The sequence below is a fragment of the Sciurus vulgaris genome (genome assembly GCF_902686455.1).
Source record: "Sciurus vulgaris genome assembly, chromosome: 17".
NCBI classification, from domain to species: domain Eukaryota; kingdom Metazoa; phylum Chordata; class Mammalia; order Rodentia; family Sciuridae; genus Sciurus; species Sciurus vulgaris.
Window position 1 is genome coordinate 6,681,686 of NC_136478.1, and position 24,633 is coordinate 6,706,318.

Sequence of the window (24,633 nt, forward strand, 5' to 3'; positions counted from 1 at the left end):
GGGCCGCGGTGCCTCCCCACGACCGGCCGCCGCAGCCCTCTACCTGCCTCCCGGCCGCCCCTTCGCGGCCCCGGGCCGGGCGCGCCCGGAGGCCACCTGGCCGGCCACCGCGGGGCCCCGCCGCTCGGGCCCGGAGCCGGCCGGGGCGGCGGGCGGGCCCGGCGCGGCTCGGCCGGGGGACCGGTCCCAGGGGCGCGGCCCGGCCGCCGCCCCCGCCCCCCCGCCCCGGGGGCCGGGCCGGGCTCCCGGGGGGCGGGGACTCGCCCAGTGGCAGCAGCGTCCGGGCCGGCGGCGGGCGCGGGGCGGCTTCCTGCAGGCGGCGCCGGGGCGAGCCGTGGCCGGCTGCAGCCTCCGCCGCCGGGTCGCGGGTCGCGGGGGCCGCGGCGCTCGGGCCGCGTCCGTGCTCCCGGGCGCGCTGCGCGGCCGTCGCTGCTGCCCGCGCTCGTGCCGCCGCCGCCGCCGCTGCCGCCGCCGGTTACGCCAGCCCCGCCGCCGCCCGCTCTGATTCTGCGCATAGGCAGCCCCCAAGCCTGTCATTCTGCAAAAACACAGTTTACTCAACACACCACACACTCGCACACACACGCGCGCACACACGCGCACACCGGCCCCCGCGCGCACACGCACGGAGGGCGCGAGCGAGCAGACGCGCACACCCGGCGAGCCAAGTTCCGCAGCCTGGCATGGCTTCTGGGGACCTTTACGAGGTACGGGGACGCGGGGCGCGGGCCGGCCCCAGCCCGCGGGCGGCGGCGGGCGGCGGGGCCGGGCGGGCCGGGCCGGCCGGGCGCGAGCGGAGTTGCCGAGCCCGCGGCGGCGGCGGCGGGTGGCGGGGGCCGGGCGCGCCGCCCGCCGCCCCGCCGCCTCCCGCGGCGCCCGCCCGCCGCCTTTCTCTTTCTCTCGCACTCTTACTCCATCCACTTCGCGGCCTGGGAGGGGAAGGAGGAAGCCGGGCGGAGCCGGCGGGGAGGTAGCGGTCCCGGGGAGGTGTTTCTCGCCCGACGAGCCGCCCCGAGTGCAGAAAGTACAGGTAAAAGTCGGCGCCGGACGTGCCGGGAACGCGGGGGGCCGCGCCGCGGCCGGCGGGGGTGCGGGGCGGGGGTGCGCGGCCGGCCTGGGCCGGGGGCGCGGGAGGCCGGGGGCGGGCGATCGAGCGGAGCCCGCGGGGCGCGGCGGGTCGGGGGGCCGCGGCCGCCGCCGGCGGGGTTCGGAGGACACCCGCAAACCGCCCCCGCCGCCCCTCCCCCCCACCTGCTGCCCCGCCGCGGGCGCCGACCCTCCGGGCTGGGGCGCGGGGGCGGCCCTTGCGGGTGCCGTGCTCGCCGGGGCCGAGAGGGGGCGCTGCGGAGGCCCTCGGCGGAGGCGAAGGAACATGGAAGTCGGAGGTGGGTGGTAACACGTTGCCCGAGGACGAGGCTGGCGCCCGGCTCCCGACGCCCCGCCACCCACCCCCGGCGGACACCTGGCTCCAGGTCCGCCAGGTGGGGGCCAGCGCTGGACGTTCTACATCGTTGCAGAGGGCTGAGGGCAGCAGCCCGGCGTCTTTCAAACAGTGTGGAAATGCCCCTGACACCCATGACCTCTGGAGAGCTGGAGCCCAGCCAGCCCTGGGCTGCACGTGTCCGGGCCTTGGATGTGAACAAGTGCACGGAACGAGAACAACCGGCGCTCCTGCAGCCGAAGAGGTGTGGGCTCCCAAGAGAAGGTGCTGGATAAAGAAGCCAACAGATGGGCCACCTTCAACCAGAAGGCCTGCTGATCCCGCCAGAAACCAGCTCAAGGGTCACCCCGGACCTGGACGCCCCTGAACATAAGGCAGTCAACACTAGCTCTGAATTTCAAGACTTTTGGGTGAATTGAGACAAAAACCTAGAAGGGGTGGGATTCTCCTTCTGGGTAAGAGACCACAGGAGTGGTTCACCCACGGCGAGCTTTTTCCTCTGGGCCTTACAGGCAGCTGAAACTTTCTCAGGTGGATTGGTTGGCTGGTGTGAGAGAAGAATGGAAAGTAGGCGAGTTAGCATCTTGGCCTCCTGTGTAACCAGGAGGTGAGGCCCAGTCTTGGACCACTAACCCACAGGTGGCTATGGACGACCTTAACACTTCTTGAAAGAAGGATGTAAGTTGCCCTCTTGTCTGCCCTATGACCTTCCTTATCCCTGCACTGATAGAGAAGATGAAGTTGGATGGAGACCTGGTGAAGAACTTTGGCAGAGATGACCAATGGCCCATTAGAGCTCTTTGGTCTCTTTGAAGATGGCAAAGCAGTTTCCAAAAACTCAAATTGAATCACAGTGAAGTGGAAATTTTGAGCCTCCTGGAGTATAACCACTGGGACCTTGGCTGACAAGGAGATTTTGTTCAGGGGCAAAACTCATCTTGTTGGGATCATGGTGTTTTTCTATCCATTGATTCCGAGTGGTGTTGGAGCTGCTGACCTTGCCTGGGTGAAAAGGTGATAAGAGGCATCAGTGCTTCCCCATTTAAAGTTTGGAACTTACCAACCTTCTGGGGATAATTTCTTGCTTAATGTTCATCTGAAACTGCCCTCCTTAACGTTGGTAATTATAGTTGCAAGATGAGTCTGAAGAGGGGAATTTTCACAACCGCCTTGAACTATCTTAGCACCTCAAGAGTTCTTATTGAAGTTCAATAAGCAGACAATAATAATAATTACTTCTGTGATAGTAGGTAATTGTACTAGATGTAAAATGGTTTTCCTGTGGCTGATTATTTGCATAGTCATTACTAAAAGGGCTAAATTGCATTATGAGAGTATAACCAATGTCAACATTTTTATAGTCTATGTCCATATTATATAACATATACTGAGGAATTTAATTTGTTGTTCAAATTTAACTTTAAAAACAATTAAGAACTGCTAAGTGTATGTTAGCACATAGACTTCTAACTGTAAAATTGTTGTATGCACAAAAATAGGATGTTTATTTAAGGAAAAATCTTGGAATACCTAGTATAATGACTGATCTTGAAAGGAAAAAAAAACAGAGCTCATTCTAAATTCTGCTGTTACTTTAATTAAATATTATACTTGAGTGTACATAAAATGACTTTTTATAACCTTTAACCAATAAAATGAATTTTGAGTGAACTAAGAATGACTGCATTTGTAATTAACATGTTGTACCTATATGCTGACATTATTTTTGACCCTTTATGGTGAAGATGTGATTTGGATTGTAGAGTCTTCATCTTTGGTGTTTCAGACAATTCAATTGTAAAGAGTATACCTTCCTCAAATAGTATTTTTTTAAGAGATAGGTGCTGAGTTGAGGGACACCAAAAAAAAAAAAAAAGATTTTGTTTATGTGATTGTACTCTTCAGTTATCATGAAGGAGAACAGTCAAGCTTAGGTCCCTAAATTTTGGATCTAGACAGATGATTCTGCTTTGTTTGTCCTATAATAGAGCTCTCCTCCTCTTCCAATGCACTGCATGAAGGTGATTTTAAATATTGATTGATGTCTCGGAGTCAGACATTGGCCTGGTTGTAAAGTGAGTTCTTTTTCAGATGCTCTGGCCTACATTTTGCTGAATGTAGGGGTTGTAAGTGGCAGCCCAGGGGCCCGGTCTAGAATGTGCGTGTGTGTGTGCTCACGCATGCCTTGCCTCAGTAGGGATAAGAAAAGTGAACTCGAACACCTTCAGATGGAGCATGCTACCTCTAGTTTGTCACTGTCTCTAATACTCTGCAACGGTGTACTTCTTGACTCTTTAAGTTTTAATCAGGTTCCAGTGGGCATTAGAGGCCACAACCCCAGAATTCTAGTCAGTCATTTGCTAAGGTATGTGGGTATCAGGAAGACATTGTCAGTAGAATAGGAAACCCAGATTTGTCATCTGTGGGTCCCCAACTCTTTGCACATTCACTTCTTCATTGACTGAATTCCTGAACGGAAGACTGATTTAGGTATACCTAAAACACTTGGGTAGCCTTTTGAGTACTACCCTGTTTTCTTTGCTTCTCTTGCTTATGGTCTCTTGAAACCAGGTGGTAGGGCAGCTCAGTCCTCCCTCCGGGAGGAAGCATGTTGCATTCCTTAAGCAGGTTGTTCTCCATTAGAAGGACGGTGTGCATTTAAGCTTCAGCCGTGTGACTTTCCCATGTGACTGTTGAGGGGTGTTCCGCCCCTCCTCCCCTGTGGTTGACTTGATGCTGGCGGAGGGCTCTACTTCATTGGCAGAGGTGTTGGATGAGAATGTGTAGGTCCATGGAGGAGGGCAATAGTGGCCAAGTGGAATCTTACAGAGATGGGCCTGATGGTTCGTTCTGTGTCAACTTTCAACTCATTTGTACTTTCTAGAGTCCTCACTTAAAAGGACGAGGTGCTTCTGAGATGTGCAGTGTCTTTCTTTTGGGGTTGATATGCACTCTTCTCACCAGGTGTATAGAGAGAGCTCTTTGTGCATGTATATAATTAGGTGTGTGACTGTGTAATATAAATAATAAAATACTTTCATTCCAAATAAAGTCAATAACAATGGAATAATTTGAGTTTTGTTGGAAGGAAATGACTTCAGTTAAAAATGGACTCTACAGTGATGAGCACAGGCACCTCCACTCTGGTGCTATATATGCACCTTGTGCACTAGAACCACACGCTAAAAATAACAGAGCTTATGGGAAGAGCAGCATTGAAACAGACTGCTGAAAACCTATGGAACCTGTAACCAGAACACTAGTGAAAACCAAGGCAGGTCTAATGACACGCAGGGTGGTGAGATTCCCCTGGCTGCTGTCTGCCCTCGCGGGTTGGTCCGTCCCTCACAACATGCTCACCGAGCTAGTGCTTCCTTCTCTCTGTAGGGTATCGCTTCTCTTAGCGCGTACTTCCATCAAAATCAAATCTGGTCCAGGGTGCAACTTTCTTTGTTCAGCCGTGTGGGAAGAAATGTTTTGTGGCTTCTTTCTCCAGCCTTGCAGCTTGGCTGTGCAGGTTAACCTAGTGGCGAGCACAGGGGCTCTTAACGCCACCAAATCAGCCACCACTCGTTAAAGGAAGGCACCTGAGTGCACTGTTGTCTTTATTCTAGGGCGTTCATCTCTCGTTAAGTCTTCTCTTGTGAGAGCAGTTGCCAATGATTGCTTCAAAATGTCAACAAGGTGGAAAGAATCACACTCGAACTAATATGATGGTGTCTTTGCACTGGTGCCATGTCCCCCACTTACCAATCACATTTAAGGAAATTCCCGTCAAACACATACTAGCAGAACAGTCTGGGATACAACTTCCTGCATCCCTGTACCAGTATTTGATGAGATAATGTATCCATTGAGTTGGATTGATTCTTTGGCACATAGAAGGTACCTAATGAATATGGAAAGGGCGTGTGAGTCTGTCACCTTTTGAAAATTATTTTAAATGATCTCCATTGGGTTTGCATCACTCTAAGTAGATCTTAGGTCAGGTCACTCCTCACTGCGTAAGATGATTTCTTCAGGGACTCATGCTGTCCTTGACAGGGGCTGCTCTGGTCCCTGCAGCCTGACTGATTGCTAAGGAGCAGTTCGGGCCTGAATCATCAGAGGTCTTCGATATTGCAGTCATGTGACTTAGATTTCAGAAATCGTGTTTCTCTTGTCTCCGTTGGGAGGTGAGCGGAGGTCTAGGTTGGCTGAATACATAACAGCAGGGTCCATTTGTCCCTTTCTTATCTGAAGATCGCCATACATATGCCCAGCGCTGGGGATGCGGTGATGGTGCCCACCAGGAGCCCCAGGTCCAATGGGAGACAGAGTTAGGTAGACAGGACGCTTACAGTGCAGCGTCCAGGCAAAGACGGGGCTGTCCAGGAGCAGCTGAGAGCTCATCCAGCCTTGGGGGAATGAGAGGGGGTGTCCCCAAGATGATGGGGCTGTCCAGGAGCAGCTGAGAGCTCATCCAACCTTGGGGGAATGAGAGGGGGTGTCCCCAAGATGATGGCTGTTGAAGACGTTAGCCTAGGATGTGAGCATGATCAGATTTGCAGAACTTACTGGGAGTATTTGTGATCCTTTAAGCAACATATATGTATTGTTATATCTTTAAAAAATAGAAGTAAAAAAAGCTATAATACTTAAGATAACTGTTATTAAGCACTTAGCATGTAATTATGTTCAGTAAATATTAATGTGGTATCTGAATTAATTAAAATGTTTGCTTTTTGGTGCAGATACAAAGGAAGAATGTAATTGTTTACCATACATATTTATGTAATAATAAAAAGTAAATTGGGAAATAGGGCACACGCTATTTATAACTTATTTTATTTTCCTTTAAATATACAGTGTGTGTGTATGCAAAAAGAGAGAGAGAGAGAGAGAGAGAGAGAGAGAGAGAGAGAGATAGAGATAGAGAGATACTGGGGATTGAACCCACGAGTGATTTACCACTGAACTTCATCCCCAGCCCTTTTTATTTTTTATTTCAAGACAGAGTCTTGCTGAGTTGCTGAGGTTCTCACTCAGTTGCCTGGGCTGGCCTCAAACTTGAGATCTTCCTGCCTCAGCCTCCTGAGTCTGTGACATTACAGGAGTATGCTACCATGTCTGGCTTGATTTTTAATGGCAGGTTAATTTTCCCTTGAATGAGCCATTTTTTTTTCTGTAACTAATCCCCTGTTGGACCCCTGGATTATTTCCACTTGTAAACCACTGTCAGTTTTGCTGTTACGAACATCTGTAAACATTATTTGTATACATATCATGTTTTCCTCAGGCTAAATTCTGAGAAATCACTAGTTTGACGAATGTGAACACTTTTAACACTCTTGACACATATTTCCATACTGCCCTTCGGAAATGGACCGTCGATGAGGTTGGAGGAAGACCAGGAGCAGGGCGACCAGCTAATACTATGCACTTTCAGTAGTTGAAGTGAGAGGTGACGGTGTCTTGAGCGAAGGGAGTGACAGCAGGGGGGAGAGAAATGGATCGAAAGGCCCAAAAGGGATCAGCACTGCTGGGCAAGTCAGGCCGCGTTCTCTTTGGCAGCACGATGTAGAAAACATACAAGAACAGTGCTTAACCAAGGTTTGTTCTCCTCCATGAAATAAGGTTCGGGTTGGGCAGCCCTGGGTGGCTGTGAGTTTCCTTGAAGTTTCATCTCTTTTCTCCATCTTCATCTGTGGCTCTGTCCTCAAGGCATGGCAGTGGCCACGGCAGCCATGGAGTGCTACATGGAAGGGCTCATGTTGAGAGTTGTCTCTCTGTAGACAGCTGCGTGCAGGTTCCCCCGGGCCTCTCACCTTGATCACACACCTGGCTGCACAGGAGGCCGAAGAGAAGGGTCAACTGTGGGTAGGATTGAGGGGAGGCAGGACTCCGGGGACAGCTGCTCGCTTTCTGTTAGTCCGTGGGCTGGGTGGTGGCCCTGGGGAGGAAGCAGGAAGGACAGTGAATCTGGAGAGTGTGTGGAACTTCCAGGTTCAGACCTGAAAGCAGTGGGCCAGGTGAGCTGGAGCTCAGGGCAGGGTCTAGCATGGAGACGGAGGCTGGGAACTGTTGCTACCCAGGTCCAGCTCACACCACAGAGCAGCGTGTAAATGTGAGGAGGGGTTTGGTGATGGGGAAAGTAGACATTGTAGAGTTGGGAGAAGAGAAAGAGCTCCAAGGATCACCATGAAAAGTAGAAGAAAAACCACGGTGTTGCTGTTATGGAAATCTTCCATTGCATCCTGACCAGGCCAGTAAAAGCCATAGTTTCCTGAGAAGCCTTGCGGGTTTTGGTCTATCATATTTTGTCCCAGTTTCTCTTCTGAAGGGCACTGCGTCCAACTTGTTCCCTCTTGACTCCAGCTGATTCCTGCACCGCCAGAATCTCCCCAGTGCTGACCTGTCACCCATCGCTTTACAGGTGACTTAGGAGGTATCAACAGGGAGAAAGACGGGGTGGCCAGTAGTGGCCTTGGATCTAATAACCAACGGGTCCTTGGCAAGCCCCGGCAGGCAGCTGTACCACTGATGTGTTCTTGGGCCAGGGAGGGTGTGACTGGCATGGCGAGGACGTGGGGATGTGGAAACCAACGTCTTGTGTGGGACTGCTTTCCAGGCTCGGTGTGGTGGTGATGAGAGAGTCAGGTGTTAACCAGGTGAGGGAGGCAGGGGTCGGCCACCGCAGCCCGGTTCTGCACATGCTCTGCTGCTCGAGATGGCTTGAATACTTAAAGAGGGTGATGAAGGCGTTGGGTTGTTGGACCTAAAGTCTCAGATGTGATTTTCCATGAACCCTTCTGCTGACCTGTGGTGTTGGGTCTGATGTCTTCGGTGATTCGAGAGAAACAGCAGAATGCGTAGTCCCTCAGAGCCCTGCTCAGGAAGGTTCGCTCAAGGAAGAGCTCTTTCTGGGATGAGGATGAAGAGACAGAACTCCCCACGAGGGGTCATTGCAGCAGCATTGGTCTGAGAGGAGGAGCAGGTTTGGGAAGACACTCGGTACTGTTGGTGAACCAATGTGACAATGGTTAGTTTTGGGCGTCAGTGGGGTTGGCTGTGGCCTCCTGTCTCTAGTTGGTCACAACTCCTCCAGGCATTGCTGTGAGGTTTCATGTAACGTGGTTTAAGTCCATAATCAGTTGGCTCTAAGGGAGATAGTCTGGATAATCTCAGTGGCCCTGAATCGTCAGCTCAAAGGCCCTGAACTGATCTTTCCCGGAGAAATTTCACCTGTGGACAGCATCTGAGGCCCCGCTGGAGTTCCGGCCTCCTGTCCCAGGACTTCATGCTGTTCTGTCAGCACATGCCCTCGTGTGGAGCCTGGCGTTCTGCCTCTCTGCCTCTCTGCCTCTCATCCGCGGGCCACCTCTGATAGCAGGGTATGCCGGGTGAGCTGTCCAGCATCAGAACCTTGGTGGCCACTGCTGTGAAACGGGATCTCGCCTCCTGTTTGGGTTGATGGATTCTCTATTAAATGCCTTGCTTGTTCACGGCCACTGCCGCCTGGTGTGGGTGTGACGAGCAGCAAGCCAGGAGCTGCAGGCTCTGGCTGTCCCCCAGAGACTCCAAGGACTCGCAGGCCGGGCTGTGCTGGACGCTGGAGCTGCTCAGGAGCTGTGCCCCTGACGCAGCCTGGGTGCTGCTGGCTGAGGCAGGCGTGTCCTGGGTCTCAGGTTCTCCCTGCTGAGTCAGCCGCTAGCTCTGAGGCTGGTGAGTGGGGAGGGTCCTGGCCCACCTCTTGCCCTTCCTTCCATTCACCATCAGGCCCCTGCGTGTCCCGTTAGCCTCAGCGGGGGTAGAAGCTGCGGCCTCCACAGGTCACACCTTCAGCGAAAGGCCCAGCCTTTGATTCTGGGTCTTTAAAAGGCTCTCATTTCCTGAGAGGCCTGGAGGTTTGCCATTTTATTCCCCAGTTTCCCTTAAGAAGGCTGCTGTTCCCCAACCCTCTTGGCTCCCAGAATCCCCCAGTGTTGACCTGTCACCATACTGCTTTGTAAGTGACTTAGGAGGCCTTAGGGACACATCTGTGGGACCGGGGCTCTGGGCCACATGCTGCCATGCCAGGAATCCCCCTACTGAGAAAGGGGATCTGCTGTATTCTCAAATTCTTGATCAGGGAGTTTTCCTCCTTGATTTTCATTTCCTTGTCTTCTAGTCCAGTGTTTTAAAAATTAGGTCTTGGGCTGGGGTTGTGGCTCAGTGGTACAGTGCTTGCCTAGCCTGCCTGAGGCACTGGGTTCGATTCTCAGCACCGCATATAAATAAAGAAATAAAATAAAAAGTCCACCAACAACTAAAAATTAGGTCTCAAGGGTCCTATTGACAAACTGTGGAGCTTATATAAATGTTAGATTTGGATCTTATTTAAAAATAGTCATTTGTTCAATAATTCATCTATTGAATATTTATTATATGTTTACTGTGTGCCTAGAACTCTGCTCAGTGCTGGGACTTTGGCCATGAATGCCTTTTAAGCTATCATTTAAAATGTAATTAAAAACCTGACACCCACGTATGTTCTGTACTGTATTTTTAACACATTGGAGTTTTTCATATGTTAAAAGGTGCGGCCAGGCCAACTTTTTTTGTGAGTGGGCCTAAGAATAAAGCTTTTTGTACATCTCTGGACACATATTAGAACTTCTGGTAAATGACCTTGTTAGCAACATTGTAGGTCTGTACTGTTCCTAAAAAATATCCAGACCTATCTATGTTTGCTTGTGTAAAATTGTACAAGCAAATACAGTCATATACTCAAATGCCACTCAGGGTTCAGGTGGATGGTTGGTGAAGGTTCTAGACATGGTATGATATTCAGTGTGCCATATAATGGGATGTCTACACTGTATATCCTTATGTTGTTGGGCTATATTGAGAATTCTAGGTCCTTCTGCCCTGACTTTTAAATTCGAGAGAATGAGTGGAAGTGACTGTTACACGTTAGAGGCTCAACCAGGAAGCAGACATTTCCTTCTTCCCTTCTTTCAGCTTTCAGGATCAGGTAGAATGAACAGTGTCCCCAGACTGCAAGTCAAGATGTCGAACCCAGACCCAACCAGATACCGCCTACAACTAGCTACTTTTCAGAGCACGGTCAAGGTCAGGTTTCTTAGGGACAAGCAAACCAGTTTCAGGAAGAAGCTGACTTCTGCGGCTGTTACAGGAAGGCCGCCAGCATCCTTGGACTTCACTGAGAGTTTGTTCGTTCACATGGTGTTTACTCCGGGGTCAGGAAGTGTCACAGTGAAACAGCAGGCATCTGCCCTGAGCAGTTGTCACAGGCTTCGCGTGTCCTACGTGCAGAGTTCTTGGGGAAGCGGCTGTGTGCTGATTCCCATCTTCTGCTAGACTCCAAGCTCCTGGCAGAAGGGACGCCACCTGGATCATTCACGTTCGTGTTCCCAGTTTGCGACTCTTTGCAGGACGTGTTAGCCTTTCAGGATGCTCACCAGGGAGTGGTGGCGAAGGTTGGAAGCCTGTGCTTCAGGCCGCCTGGGCCTTCCCTCAGCGAACTTCCTGCACTGCTGCCTGTGGCGCTAGTTTCTGCTTTTTCTGAGAAGAGCCCTTCAGATTTTCCTGGAAGTAGGAGTTTCCGTTTTTCCTTCCTCTGGACCTTGTGTAGGTGTATTAGGTGATGAAATTCCCTGGAAACAGACTGGAGCCCTCAGCCCTTGGTCCTCCTGGGGTGGCGACTGGGCGGCAAGTGGCCATTCTTGTGTGTGTGGAGCCCCTTCCTCTCCCAGCACACACGAAGGCCTCCCCGTGGGTTGCAGCCCTCCTCTCTGGCCTCAGTGGATTGGTGTGCACCATCCATTTAGGGTGCGTTGCCTGGAGACAGTCTCTGGAGTGGACACTGTTGTCCGGAGGGCTTACTGAGGAATGATCTTGGGAGACAGACCTATAAGGACATGAGGAAGGCAGGGCTGGACAGATGGAAGCTCACCCGCAGGGAGGTTACAGCCGAGTCTCACCTGATCCTGTGGTCAGCTCTGGAGCTGTGGTGGCCCTTTAGAAGGGTCCCCAATTGAGGCAAGGGAACTGGACCCTCCTACCCCTGCATTAGCTGGTCACTGCTGTAGGGTACTCATGGCAAGGGGCAGGCAGTTCCCTCTGAGGGCACATCTGTGAGCCGTCAGCCGCAGGGATATTCCTTGAAGCAGCAGGCATGGGTGACTGACCCCGTAAAGGGACCTGGGTAGAGTAGCGCCTCACATCACATCCTCTACGACTCCACCTCTTCTTGCCATTTACTGTGGGCGAGCTGTCGCTCTGGATCCCCATGGATGTGCATCTGTCACATTGTTGCCTCCCTGATGACATCATTTGTCATTTGCCAGCCTCTTGGGGCAGCCTGGGTCTCAGTTTGGACAGGCTGACCATGTGTTGGCAACATGTGGCCTGGGACCCCATGGCCTGGGATCTCGCAGCCTGGGACCCTGTGGCTTGGGAATCTCGTGGCCTGGGACCATGCAGCCTAGGGAATCTCGTGGCCTGGGACCATGTGGCCTGGGAATCTCGTGGCCTGGGACCATGTGGCCTGGGATCACGCAGCCTGGGACCCTGTGGCCTGGGACCATGCAGCCTAGGAATCTCATGGCCAGGGACCATGTGGCCTAGGATGATGCAGCCTGGGATCACGCAGCCTGGGATCATGCAGACTGGGATCATGCGGCCTGGGATCTCGTGGCCTGGGACCATGTGGCCTAGGAATCTCATGGCCTGGGACCATGCAGCCTGGGATCACGCGGCCTGGGATCACATAGCCTGGGATCTCGTGGCCTGGATCTCAGCAGGGCACCCCCAGAGGCTGTGCTCCTGCTGCTCTGCACCCCTTGTTCTTGGGGCAGCTCCCTTGAGAGCTCCTGCACCTCAGCTGCTTTTGCGTTTTTGTCTCCTGCCCATTCCTTGACCTTGGCAGTTTGAGATGTGAGAAGTGGTTTGTCCCAGGGACGCCTTGCTCTCTCCTTTAGTCACAGTCACCGTGTGGACAGTTCCTAGGATTTGACACTTGCCTGCTCTCTGTTCCTTGAGGGCTCCACACTCTCCTGTAGTCACGCTCCAGGTGATGGACACTGCCCATCACTGAACCCTGCCCCACCTTGACTGGTTCATCAATTTCTGCTCCTCCTTCCAGTCTCAGCTTGGATGTTGCATTTGGCAAAGCTTCCATGGTTCTTCAGGACTTTCTGCCCTTCTTTTGGCCCCCACAAGCCCTGCTCTTTTGTTCTACCACTTGCTTGGCTTTACGGTTCCACCATCTTTATTTGAAATCTCCTGTTAGGTTGAGGGCTTTGTGGGCGTCATGTGAATCTGTCTGACTTGTTCCATCTTTAGCACTAAGCATGGTGCAAGGTTCGAACAACAATCTGTTTATGAAAGAATTAATATATTCCGATCTTTAATTTACATGAAAGTCTAAATTTTTTAATCTCATGTCTCTACAGCCTGTTTGGTATGGGGCTTAAAGGCGTTTACAGTCTTTTATTCAGTTGAGTGTGTTGTCTTTATTGATCAGTCAACCAGTGGACATTGTTTTCCTATGAACCAAACTCATTGAGAGCATCTAGCTTTGTGTGATCGGTGAGGATCGTGCAGTCCTGTTTGGAGGATTGCTGAATCTTGGAGTGGGAGGAGAGTTTGGAAGGCATCTGTTCAGTCTTTCACCAACACCTCCAGCAGGTGATGAAGAATGACGTCCTCTTTTATTCTGCTGAAAGAGACCAGTGGTGGAGACGTGAAGACTGACTGTTCGTTTTCAGTGACATCTGAGTGGGCCAGACATGAGACGACAGCGTCTTCCTGGACTGTTCAGGCGCGTTGCTTTGGAAATCTTGATGTCATCATTGCCGTCTTGTGTGAGAGTTCAAAAAGGGGATTGGTGTGGCTCAGCACGGCCCACTCCTCGTTTGGCTCTTCTGGTGGTGAAGAGGGAAGCTGGGGCCTGCCCTCTTGCCCAGCGGCAGTCACAGGCCTTGACGTTTATGGGGAACCTTTGATACCTCAACTTCCCATGGAAATAGGGACTCATGTGGGGGCTGCTGGTAGTCAGGCCAAGTAATGGGGTTCCGAGCACCGTTTCCTCAAAGAACAGGTCTCCACACAGGCCACCTTCTCCAAAGCGAGGGGCGTCCACGCGCACGGCAGACAGCGTGGTACACACTAAGCAGAGGAGCGCGTCCTCCGGCTTCTCCAGGCTCTGAGTAGGACCTCAGCCACATGTGCCCTTCTGTTTATAGGGGACTGTGCAGGTTGGCCTGCGTGGGCAGTGGAGTTCCCGCGTCCACCTGAGGGGCTGTTGGTCCACGCTGCCTTCAGCCCCGCTCCTCAGAAGCAGCAGGACTCTGCCCACGCTGGCGGTGGTGACGGTGGACAGCGTCGGGGCCCTTTACTCAGGCTTTAGGACTCCTTTGGAGGGCATCTGGCCACGTTCTGGTCGGCCTCTCCTCTGGCCTTTGAGCACGCTCTGGCCTCTGTGCCTCCCCACATCTCCCTCTTCACTGTGGTGGAGGGTGTCAGGATGGCTTCAACATTCCTGGCGACCATGGCCGTCCTTAGTATGGTGCTGAGGAAGGCTGGCTTCCCGTGGGCAAGGCGAATGATCCCAGATCCCAGAAATACAGGCCTGCCCAGGTTTTTAAATTGATTTTTTGAAAAATCACATAACACCAGTGTGCGTTCTAACATGATCACCAAAGCGTGGAACATGATTTTCTCTGATCCGGTCCCCAGCTCTCCGCCCCGCTCTCCCCTGCTCCTCTCCCTCCGCTGGTCTTTCTGTAGGTTTTCCTCTTTAGCATCTGTGGATGTATGTGGCGTTGGGTTCATTGTGCTGTGTTCAGTACATACATATGGAGGTCTGGTCACCCTGCTCCACTGTTCTTCCCTTTCCCCGGCCTTCCTTACTCCTGCTCAAGCCCCCTCATCTGCTCTGGTCTACTCTGCTGATCTTTCCTGTTTTGATGAATTTCCCTCTCCCTTTTTTCCCTTTCTATCTCTCCCCCACCTTATTATAAATTAACTTCTGCATATCAGAGAAAACTTGACCTTTGACTTTTGGGGATTGGCTTATTACACTTAGCTTGATGATCTCTGGTTCCATCCTTTACCGCCAAATGCCAGAATTTCATTCTTCTTTATGACTGAGTAATACTGTTATATGCGTACCTACCACGTTTCCTTTATCCATCATCTGGTGATAGTATGTTTGAATAAGTAGAACCATTCATATCAATTCTTAAAGAAATTCAAAGAACTGGAGTACATTTTTTTCACCACCTGCATGACAAACTGTAATGCACTGTCTAGCCAGTTTTTTCACTGCTGTGACCAAAAGACCTGACAAGAACGATTTCTGAGGAGGAAAAATGTACTGTACAATTTCAGAGGTCTCAGTGCATAGATAGCCGACTCCATTCCTTGGGGCCTGAGGTGAGGCAGAACATCACCGTGGAAGCGTGCGGTGGAGGAAGGTAACTGGACACATGGCAGCAGGAAGCACAGCAAACTCTCACCAGCACAAAATATGGACCCCAAAGCTACGCCCCAGTGTCCCCCTCCTCCAGCACACCCACCTGCCCTCAGCCACCACTCGGTTAACCCCTAGATTAATGCACTGATTGGGATGAAGGCTCTCATAGCCCAGCGATGCACTGATGGTGATTTATTAGTGTGCTTTCTGTAAGAAACTCACCCCGAACAGACAGGAAGGCAAGATACGAGGTGATACAGATACATGTGCAAACCTGCAGTGTCTGTCTGTCTTAGAGGTTTTCCACCGAGCTGTCCAAGTGATGTGGCATTTCTCCTTAGAGGTCAGAATATCTCGAAGGCCCTCTAGTTACTCCTCACAGCACACACGTCCTCCTCACCCGATAGCCCAGTGCCCCCAGGGAACTTTCCAAGGAAAGGGGTGCTGCACTTGGCGGGACAGCCTCCTCCATCCCGGCCCCCTGCTAGCTGTTGGAGAACGTCTGGTCTGGTGAGAGGAAGGTGGCCTCGTGCAGTTGCTGTTGTGGAGCGGTGAGCTGACTCACCAGGACCTTCCGCTTGCATTTACCGTTGCTACTCCAGGCATGCCTTTCTTCTGGGAGAAACAATAGTCTTCTCTTTTTTTCTTTTTGGTTTTAAGTTGACAAATAATAATCGTGCACATTTATGGTGTACATCGTGATGTTTTGTACACGTGTGCTTGGTGGAATGATCGAATCAGGGTGATCAGCATATCCATCACTCAGAGGTCTATTACTTCTTTGTGGTGAGCATGCTTACAATCCTGTCCTTAGATCAACTCTGGTCCCCTTGCTGTCCAGTGGAACCCCAGCACTCTTTCCTCCATGTTAACTTGGTACCCATTGATCACATCCCTCTTTCCTGCCCGCTCCCCTGGCTGGCCTCTGCTAGCCAGCATTCCACCCTCTGTGTCCATGAGCTGCGCTTTCTTAGGTTCCATGTGTGAGTGAGGACGTCTGGGAATTTGCATTTCTGTGCCTGTTTATTTACTTTATAGTATCTCTAGGGTCCTTCATTGTTCATGTTGTCACACATGACACATTTTCTAGTTTTTTTTTTTTTTGGCTGAACAGTATTCCATTGTGTATGTGGACCTCATTTTACAAAGTCCATTTATCCACTGGTGGACACTTGGGCTGTTTCCGTATCTTGCTGTTGTGAACAGTGCTTCAGTGAGCGAGAGAGTGCAGCCACCCCTTTTCTCTGCCCACTGATTTCAGTTCCTTTGGGTTCGCAGCTGTAGTAGTGGGTCCAGTGGTACTTCTACTTTTAGTTTTTTGAGGACCCTCTGTACCATCTTCCATAATGGCTGTACTAAAATACGATACCACAGTGGGTACAAGGGTCCCCTTTCTCATATCCTCACCAACACTGGTTAGCTTTCATCCATCTGATAATAGCCAATCTGACAGGCGTGAGACGGTAACTCGCTGTAGTTTTAATTTGCACTTTCCTGACGATGACACACAGACACTTTTTAAAAAGGCGTGATACTTAAAAGTGCATGGGACTTTGTAGAAAGACAGCGACCCAGGAACAGGATGGGCAGCCCAGAAATAAACCCACGGGCCTTCAGTCAGTTGGTTTTTGACAAAGGTGTCAAGAATGCACAGTAAATGGTGTCAGAAAAACGGGACGTCCACGTGCAGATGAGTGGACATGGGCCCTTTCCTCACCCCTGACACAAGAATCAGCTCCACAGGGATCGAGCACTTAAAACTAAAGGGACTGGGAGAAAACGGGGAAGGTGCTCCCTGACATCGTCTGGTGGGAGAGTTCTTGGCTAAGGCTCCAAAAGCACAAGCAACAAGATCAAAGTAGCAGGATGGGAAGGCGTCAAACCAGACTGCTTCTGCAGAACAGGAGACAAGAGAGGGAAGAGACGGCTGGCCATACCTGGCCCACAGGTATGGAGAAAATAACTGCAAAACATGTGCAGGAAAGGGACTAATAGCCAAGAGAGCAGGGAACTGAAACTGTTCAATGTTAAATAGCTGTTGAAAATGGGCAGAGGACTTGACAAGGCACTTCTTGGAAGGAGGCCACGATAAGTGGACAGCTGGACTCTAGCCCTTCCTCTTTGCCACCTCCTGTTCCCACAGTGTGTTCTAAGTGGTGGTTTGAGAAGGTGGTTCTGACCCTGTCACCTTCTTTCTGAAGTCTTCAGTGGCCTCACATCGCTCTGGGTGGAATTCCCAAGTACTTTCCGGGATGGACTCCTGGCCACCCTCCAGGCTTACCCGCCACCCTCTGGGCCTCCCCACTGTCTCGGTTCTCCAGATCACCTTTGCTTCTTGACCTTTGCGCCTGCTGTTTCTGTGGCCCCTGCCTGGTCCCTCTCTCTCTTGAGCTCTAAGGTTGACTCACCTAGGGCTTCTTCTCCGACCTCGCAGACAGGGTGGACCTCCTTTTGCGTTCTCTGAGCTTCCTGTGCTTCTCCATGGCATTGGTGGCCATCATCAGTAGTGGCTTCAGTGCTTGTGTAAGGACTGTGTTCTGAAAGGCAGAGCCATGTCCAGGGCTGCGTCCCCACACCTGGAGCACTAGAAGTGCTTGTGCACATCTTTCACACGTTCCCGAAAGCTCTGGGCTACTAGAAATTTGGGCTGTTTTCTTCCAGATTAAGCATCTCTGCCTTTTTTCCTCCCCACTCTTATTGTGATACGTTTCTCAACCCTTCACTCTGCTGGTTGTTGTCTTACGGGTTATTCTCAATTCTGGCAGTGCCCCATCTTAAATGTATTATCTGCAGTAATTCTAGGTTTCATCAGCAGAGGTCACATCTCATAATCGGGTGTTGAATTTTTAACTAATTTTGTCTTAGGAAAAACCTGAAATGTAAAATGAAATTTTAAAAAACAACATGAATAAAAACGATAGTCTTAGAACTTGTGCACAGTGGGTAAAGCAGTACTCAGAGGAACATTCATAACCTTAAGAGCAAAAGAGAGTGAAGTTGGCATTCATCCCAGAAATCTGGAAAAATGAAAACAGTATAAAGTAGAAAAGAAAAAGAGAATTACATATATTAAAGATCACACTTACATTTTTGGTGCCAGTTTTCTCTATATGTGTACATACTGACTATATTTAATTGTGGTAAAATGTAAACATGAAAGTTTTCATTTAAATGATTTTTTTTTTTTTTTTTTGGCAGCGGATACTGGGCATTGAATCCAGGAGCATTCTCCCACTGGGATATGTTCCCACCCCTTTTTATTATTTATTTTTGAGATGGGGTCTCACTGAGTTGCCCAGGCTGGACTTGAATTTGTGATCCTCCTGGATAGCTGGGATTACATGCGTGCGCCACCACACCTGACTTATTTTAGCCATTTAAAAATGTACAGTTCAGTGGCATTTAGTACTCTCACAATGCAGTATGACTTATTACTACAGTGTTTTAACATCCCAAGTGGAAACCACTTTAAGTAGTCACTTGCCCATTCCCTAACTTCTGACAGTCACTTATCTGCTCTCTGTCTTCATGGATTTGCCTATGTGGAGTATTTCATGTAATGGAATTAAACAATATATGGCATTTTATATTTTGCCTTTTCTTGTTCTTAGAATAATAATGCTTTCAGGGTTAATGCACTTTGTAGCATATAATCAAAACCTCTTTCCTTTTTATGGTTGAATAGTATTCCATCGTATTACATATATTTTACATTTTATTTTTCCATGTCATCTATTGATGACACTTGGGTTGTTGTACCTTTTAGCTATTCTAAATATGATCATAAATAATGCTGCTATGCACATTGGCTTGCAAGTGTTTGTTTCAGTTCCTATTTTCAGTTCTTTTGGGTATATACCTAGGAGTGGACTTGCTAGGCTGTATTCTAATTCTACAGTGAATTTTTGGAGAAGCTGCCAAATCATTTTCCACAGCATCTATATACTATTTTACTTTCGAAGTATTTTACTTTTTGAGGTATGTAGTTTGTCCAGTTTTTCTCCGATAGTTGTTATTTTGTTTGTTTTTGTTTCTAACCATTCTAGTAGTTGTGAAATGGTATCTCATTGTGATTTTGATTTGCATCTCCTTGAATGACGATGTTGAGCATCTTTTCATGTGCTTAGTAGCTGTTTGTATATCTTCTAAGGAGAAATATCTGTTCAAGTCCTTTGTCAGTTTTTGAAATGGGTGGTTTATCTTTTGGTTATTGAGTTGTAGGATTTTAAAAATATACATATTCTGGATATAAAACCCTTATCATCTATGCAACCTGAAAATATTTTTCCCATTCTATGTGTTCTCTATTTACTCTCTTGACAGTGTCCTTTGATGCACAAAAGTCATGATTTTATTGAAGTTCAGTGTATATCTGTATATTTTGTTTCCAGTGCGTGTGGAGTCATGTTTAAGGCTAGAACCTCCAATACTATGTTAAAGAGAAGTCGAGAAAGTGGGCACTGTTGTCGTATCACTGATTTTAGGAGAAAAGCTCAGGCTTCCACCATTAAACACGATGCTGTCTGTGGGTTTGCCATAATACCCTTTATTATGTTGAGTTTGACTTTGTTCCTAGTTTTATGATCTTTTTAAAATCATGGAACAGTGTTGGATTTTGTCAGATGCCTTCTCTGTTCAATGGAAATGATTATGTGTTGCTTTCCTTTATTCTATTAATGTGGTATATTACAGTTATTTATTTTCACACATTGAACCATCCTTGCATTCCTGGGAGAAATCTCACTTGGCACAGTGTAGGTTTCTTTTAACATGCTGCTGGATTTGGTTTGCTGGTGTTTTGTTGAGGGTTTTAAATGTCTGTTCTTGGGGATATTGGACTGTAGTTTTCTTTTCTTGTGGTGTCTTTGGCTTTGGTATCAGGCTAGTGCTTGCCTCATGAAGTGTATTTGAAAATGTATTCTCCTCTTTAATATTTTTTGGAAGAGTTTGACAGGATTGGTGTTAATTCTTCTTTAATTTATTTGGTAGAATTTACCAGTGAAGCTTTCAGAGTCCTGGCCTTCTCTTTGTTGTGAGGTTTTAATTACTGATTTGATCCCTTAACATGTTGTAAGCCTGTTCAGATTTTCTACTTATTCTGAGTCAGTGTTGGTAACTTGGTACTTGTCTAGGAATTTTGCCATTTCATGTAGGCCAATTTTTGGTGTACAGTTGTTCATAGTATTTTCTTATGATTCTTTTTTCAAGATATAATAATTTATTGTTTGATTTTTTTCAGACGTATATTTACTGATAGTTTATCTGATAACTCATTAATCTATTCTTTATTATTGGAATTTATTTTATTTTACTTGTTCTTTTTAGATATACATGACAGTAGAATGTATTTGGCATATTATGCATACATGGAATATAACATTTTAGTTAGGATCCTATTCTTGTGGTTGTACCTGATGCATAGTTACCCTGGTCATGTTTTCAAATACAGAACTAGGTAAGTTATGTCCAGTTCATTCTACTACCCTTCCTGTTCTCCTCCCCCATTCCCATATATTCCCTTTGTTCCCCTTTGTCTAGTCCAGTGAACTTCTGTTCTTCCCCTCCTCACCTTCCCTTGTTGTGGGTTAGCATCCACATATCAGAGAGAACATTTGACCTTTATTTTTTGGGACTGGCTTAGCATGATATTCTCCAGTTCCATCCATATACTGGTAAATGCCATAATTTCATTTTTCTTTGTGGCTAATTAATATTCCACTGTGTATATGTACCACATTTTCTTTATCCATTCATCTGTTGAAGGGCATCTAGGTTGGTTCTATAGCTTGGCTATTGTAAATGGAACTGCTGTAAACATTGATGTGGCTATGTCACTGTACTATGCTGATTTTAAGTCCTTTGGGTGTAAACTGAGGAGTGGGGTGACTGGGTCAAATGGTGGGTCCATTCCCAGTTTTCTGAAGAATCTCCATACTGCTTTCCAGAGTGGTTGCACCAATTTGCAGTCCCACCAGCAAAGTATGAGAGTACCTTTCTCTCCACATTCTTGCCAACATTTGTTACTTGTATTCTTTATAGCTGCCATTCTGACCAGAGTGAGATGAAATCTCAGTATAGTTTTAATTTGCATTTCTCTAATTACTAGTGATGTTGAACATTTTTTCATATGTCTTTTGCTCATTCATATTTATTCTTCAGTTCTTTTGCCCATTTATTTATTGGGTTATTTATCTTTTGATATTAAGTTTTTTGAGTTACTTATATATCTTAGAGATTAATGCTCTATTTGAAGGCAGTAAAGATTTTCTCCCATTCTGTAGGCTCTCTCTTCACATTTTTGATTGTTTCCTTTGCTGTGAAGAAGCTTTTTAGTTTGATTCCATTTATTGATTTTTTTTTTTTCTACCAGGGATTGAATCCAGGGGCACTCAACCACTGAGCCACATCCCTAGCTCTTTTTATATTTTATTTAGAGATAGGGCCTTGCTAAGTTGCTGAGGCTGGCATTGAACTCGTGATCCTCCTGTCTCAGCCTCCTGAGCTGCTGGGATTATAGGCATGTGCTACCATGCCTGGCCTATTTATTGATTCTTGATTTTACTTCTTGTGCTTTGGAGTCTTATTGAGGAAGTCAGTTCCTAAGCTGACATGGTGGAGCGTTGGGCCTACTTTTTCTTTCTGTAAGCATAGGGTCTCTGTTCTAATAATGCCTAGGTCCTTGAACCACTTTGAGTTGAGTTTTGTGCAGGGTGAGAGATAGGGGTTTAATTTCATTCTACTACATATGGATTTCCAGTTTTCCCAGCGCCATTTGTTGAAGAGGCTGCCTTTTCTCCAGTAAATGTTTTTGGTGCCTTTGTCTGGTATGGGATAACTGTATTTATGAGGTTTCGTCTCTGTGTTTTCTGTTCTGTACCATTGGTCTTCACGTCTGCTTTGGTGCCAATACAATGCCATTTTTGTTACTCTAACTAAGCGAAGGTCTACTGTTGTGGTGCTTCCTGTATTGCTTTTCTTGCTGAGGGCTGCTCTGTCTATTCTGGGTCTCTTATTTTTCCAAATGAATTTCATAACTGCCTTTTCTATTTCTGTGAAGAACTTTACTGGAATAATAATAGCTATTGCATTAAATCTGTGTAATGCTTTTGATGGTGTGGCCATTTGACAATATTAATTCTGCCTATCCACGAACATGGGAGATCCTTCTATTTTTGGAGATCTTCTTCTGTTTCTTTCTTTAGTGTTCTGTAGTTTTCAGTATAGAGGTATTTTGCCTCTTTCGTTAGATCGCTTTTTAAATATTTTATTTTTTTCCCCAGGCTATTGTTAGGGGATAGTGTTCCTGACATCTCTTTCAGCTGATACATATTTAGTGTCTAGGAATGCAATTGATTTATTGGTGTTGATTTTATGCCCTGCTACTTTGCTGGGTTCATTTATGAATTCTAGAATTTTCCTGGTTGAGTTTTTTTTGGCTTATGATTCTTTTTATTTCTGTAAAGTCTGTAGTAATTTCTCCTCTTTCCTTTCAGATTTTAGCAATTTGAGTCTTATTCTCGTAGTCAGCCAAGCCAAAAGTCTTGTCAGTTTGTTGATCTTTTTAAAGAACCATCTTTGGTTTGATTTTTCTCCATTTTTTTCATTCTCTATGTTATCGCTACTCTAATCTTTATTATTTCCTTCCTTCTGCTAGCTTTGGGTTCAGTTTGTTTTCTAAACTCAAAGCTAGCAGAACGCTAGATGTACAGTTCATTTGCTGATTTATGATCTTTGCCCTTTCTTAATGCACACGTTTGCAGCTGTGCACTTCCTCCTGGAGACCGCTTTTGATGGATCCCTAAGTGTTGCAGTGTTGGTAGGCTTGGCTTTTGTTTTAGTTTGTCTCAAGATATTTTCTGATTTCCCTTGTGAGTTCTTCTTTGACCCATGGGTTGTTCTAGAGAGAGGACTGTTTAATGTTCACATATTTGTGAGTTTTATTGTTTTCTTTCTATTACTAATTTCTAACTTATTCCATTGGGTCAGGAAACATACTTTGTGTGATTTTAATTTTTCTAAAAAATTTTTTTCAATTTAAAAAATACTATGTTTTCTTGTGGTCTAAGATGTGGTCTGTACTAGAGAACCTACCATGTGCCCTTGAGAGGAAGGTGTATTCTGCTGTTGCTGAGTGGGCTGTTGTATACATCTGTCAGGCCTAATTGGTTTACGGTGTTCTTCACTTCAAGTCATCTGTTTCCTTACTGGTGTATCTGGTTGTTCTGTCCGTTATTGAATGTGGAATATTGAAGTCTCCAAATAAAGTCTCCAACTATCATAGAACTGTACCTTTCTCCCTTATATTCTGTCAGTTTTTGCTTCATGTATTTTGAGACTGTGTTGTTAAGTGCACATATGCTTGGGATTGCTATAGCTTCTTGATGGATTGACCAGTATCAGCATTAAAAACAAACAAAAAAAAAACAAAAAAAAAACACTGTATTATTTGAGTCGTTAGAATCTAGAAGTCAATTAAAACTTCCCAGATTTCTTGATGTACAGATAATTCCAGGTAGTGGATCTGGAGCTTGTTGTAGCACAAATCTTTTCTTTGGTTTTCCTAACCTAAAGGTGTATTTTATGATAGTTTGTGCTAAATTTCACCTTGCTACTTTTCAACTTGCTGGAATTCTTTTGAAAACTGAACTCAATGCTCTTTCCAGTTCATGTTGGCTCTTTGTTTCCAGACTGTATCCTGGGTTACACAGGGAGGTGTATTGGGCAAGTGAGTACTAAGCCTGAAATGCATGCTGTTGCTGAGAACTGACCATTTCTCCCGAATACTCTGCAGACTGCTGCAAGCCTTTGGTTAATTCTAGGGTTCTGAAGTAGATTCTAACACTTTTTGCTGGTTTTCCCATTGCGTTCATGGAGGAGAGACTATTTGGAGGTCCTTAGTTTGCGGTTCTCACTGAAAGTGCCTTCACGTTATTGACGTGTCAGTCTTATTCCAAGCGATGTGGACTGTTTTGTCAGGTGCTTTGATGCTTTCGCGACATTGCATCTGTATCCCTTTCCTTACGTACAGCCTGCAAAGCCCTGAGGAGGACATAAGTAGGTGTGAAGTACTTGCTTGTGGTAGTTGCACGTTGATAAATTGATAAGTGCATGCTTTCACACAGACATAAAATGTGACCTTTAAAAGAATCCCCTGTCGGGTTTTTACCAAGAGCTCACAGAAAGCTCGCTAGTTGAAGTTCGTGCAGAGGGGCCGTCGGGTGCCTCTGTTCTACGCGCAATCCTTGGTTGTTGGGGTTTAAAGAAACGCCCATGGACACTCCTGCAGCTTTCCGTGGGAGATGGTTTCCAGCTTCCCAGGTGACGGTGGGTGTGGGCCTGGCGGTGGGAAGCCAGCTGCAGTAGCCGTGACAGATGTGTCATCATCTTGACCATCTTAACCCAGGTCTTCTCTCCACTCCAGGTTCTCCTGAATCAGATCATAGAGCAAACTCATGTCCGTTATCAGTGATTTCTAAAGTGTAGGATAAACAGAAAACAAATGTCCCTCCCATGTTTGTATTTGGCAGTGTCCCTGTCAACACTGACGTGTGCTCTCCTGGGTCTGTTTTCACACTGACACGAGGACACGCCACGTGCATTTGTAATAACTACATAGGTACAAAATCAGGGCCATGCTTGCAGAAAGCTTCCCAGCTCTTTTTAATCACGTGTCTCTATTTAGTAGTGCTGCGAACACGATTTTAATACGCTGTCGTGTAATCTGTCACTT

The 24,633-nt window shown here is 47.6% G+C and overlaps 1 protein-coding gene across 1 annotated transcript in view; it reads left to right on the forward strand.

The window, feature by feature from the left end:
- Positions 1-295: 295 nt before the first annotated feature.
- CDYL2 (chromodomain Y like 2) overlaps positions 296-24,633 on the forward strand; it is a 164,755-nt gene continuing 140,417 nt past the window's right edge. The window contains exon 1 of the mRNA XM_079119234.1: positions 296-707. Coding sequence (XP_078975360.1) covers positions 684-707 — 24 coding nt within the window. The 5' untranslated portion in view covers positions 296-683. The remainder of the gene's footprint in view (positions 708-24,633) is intronic.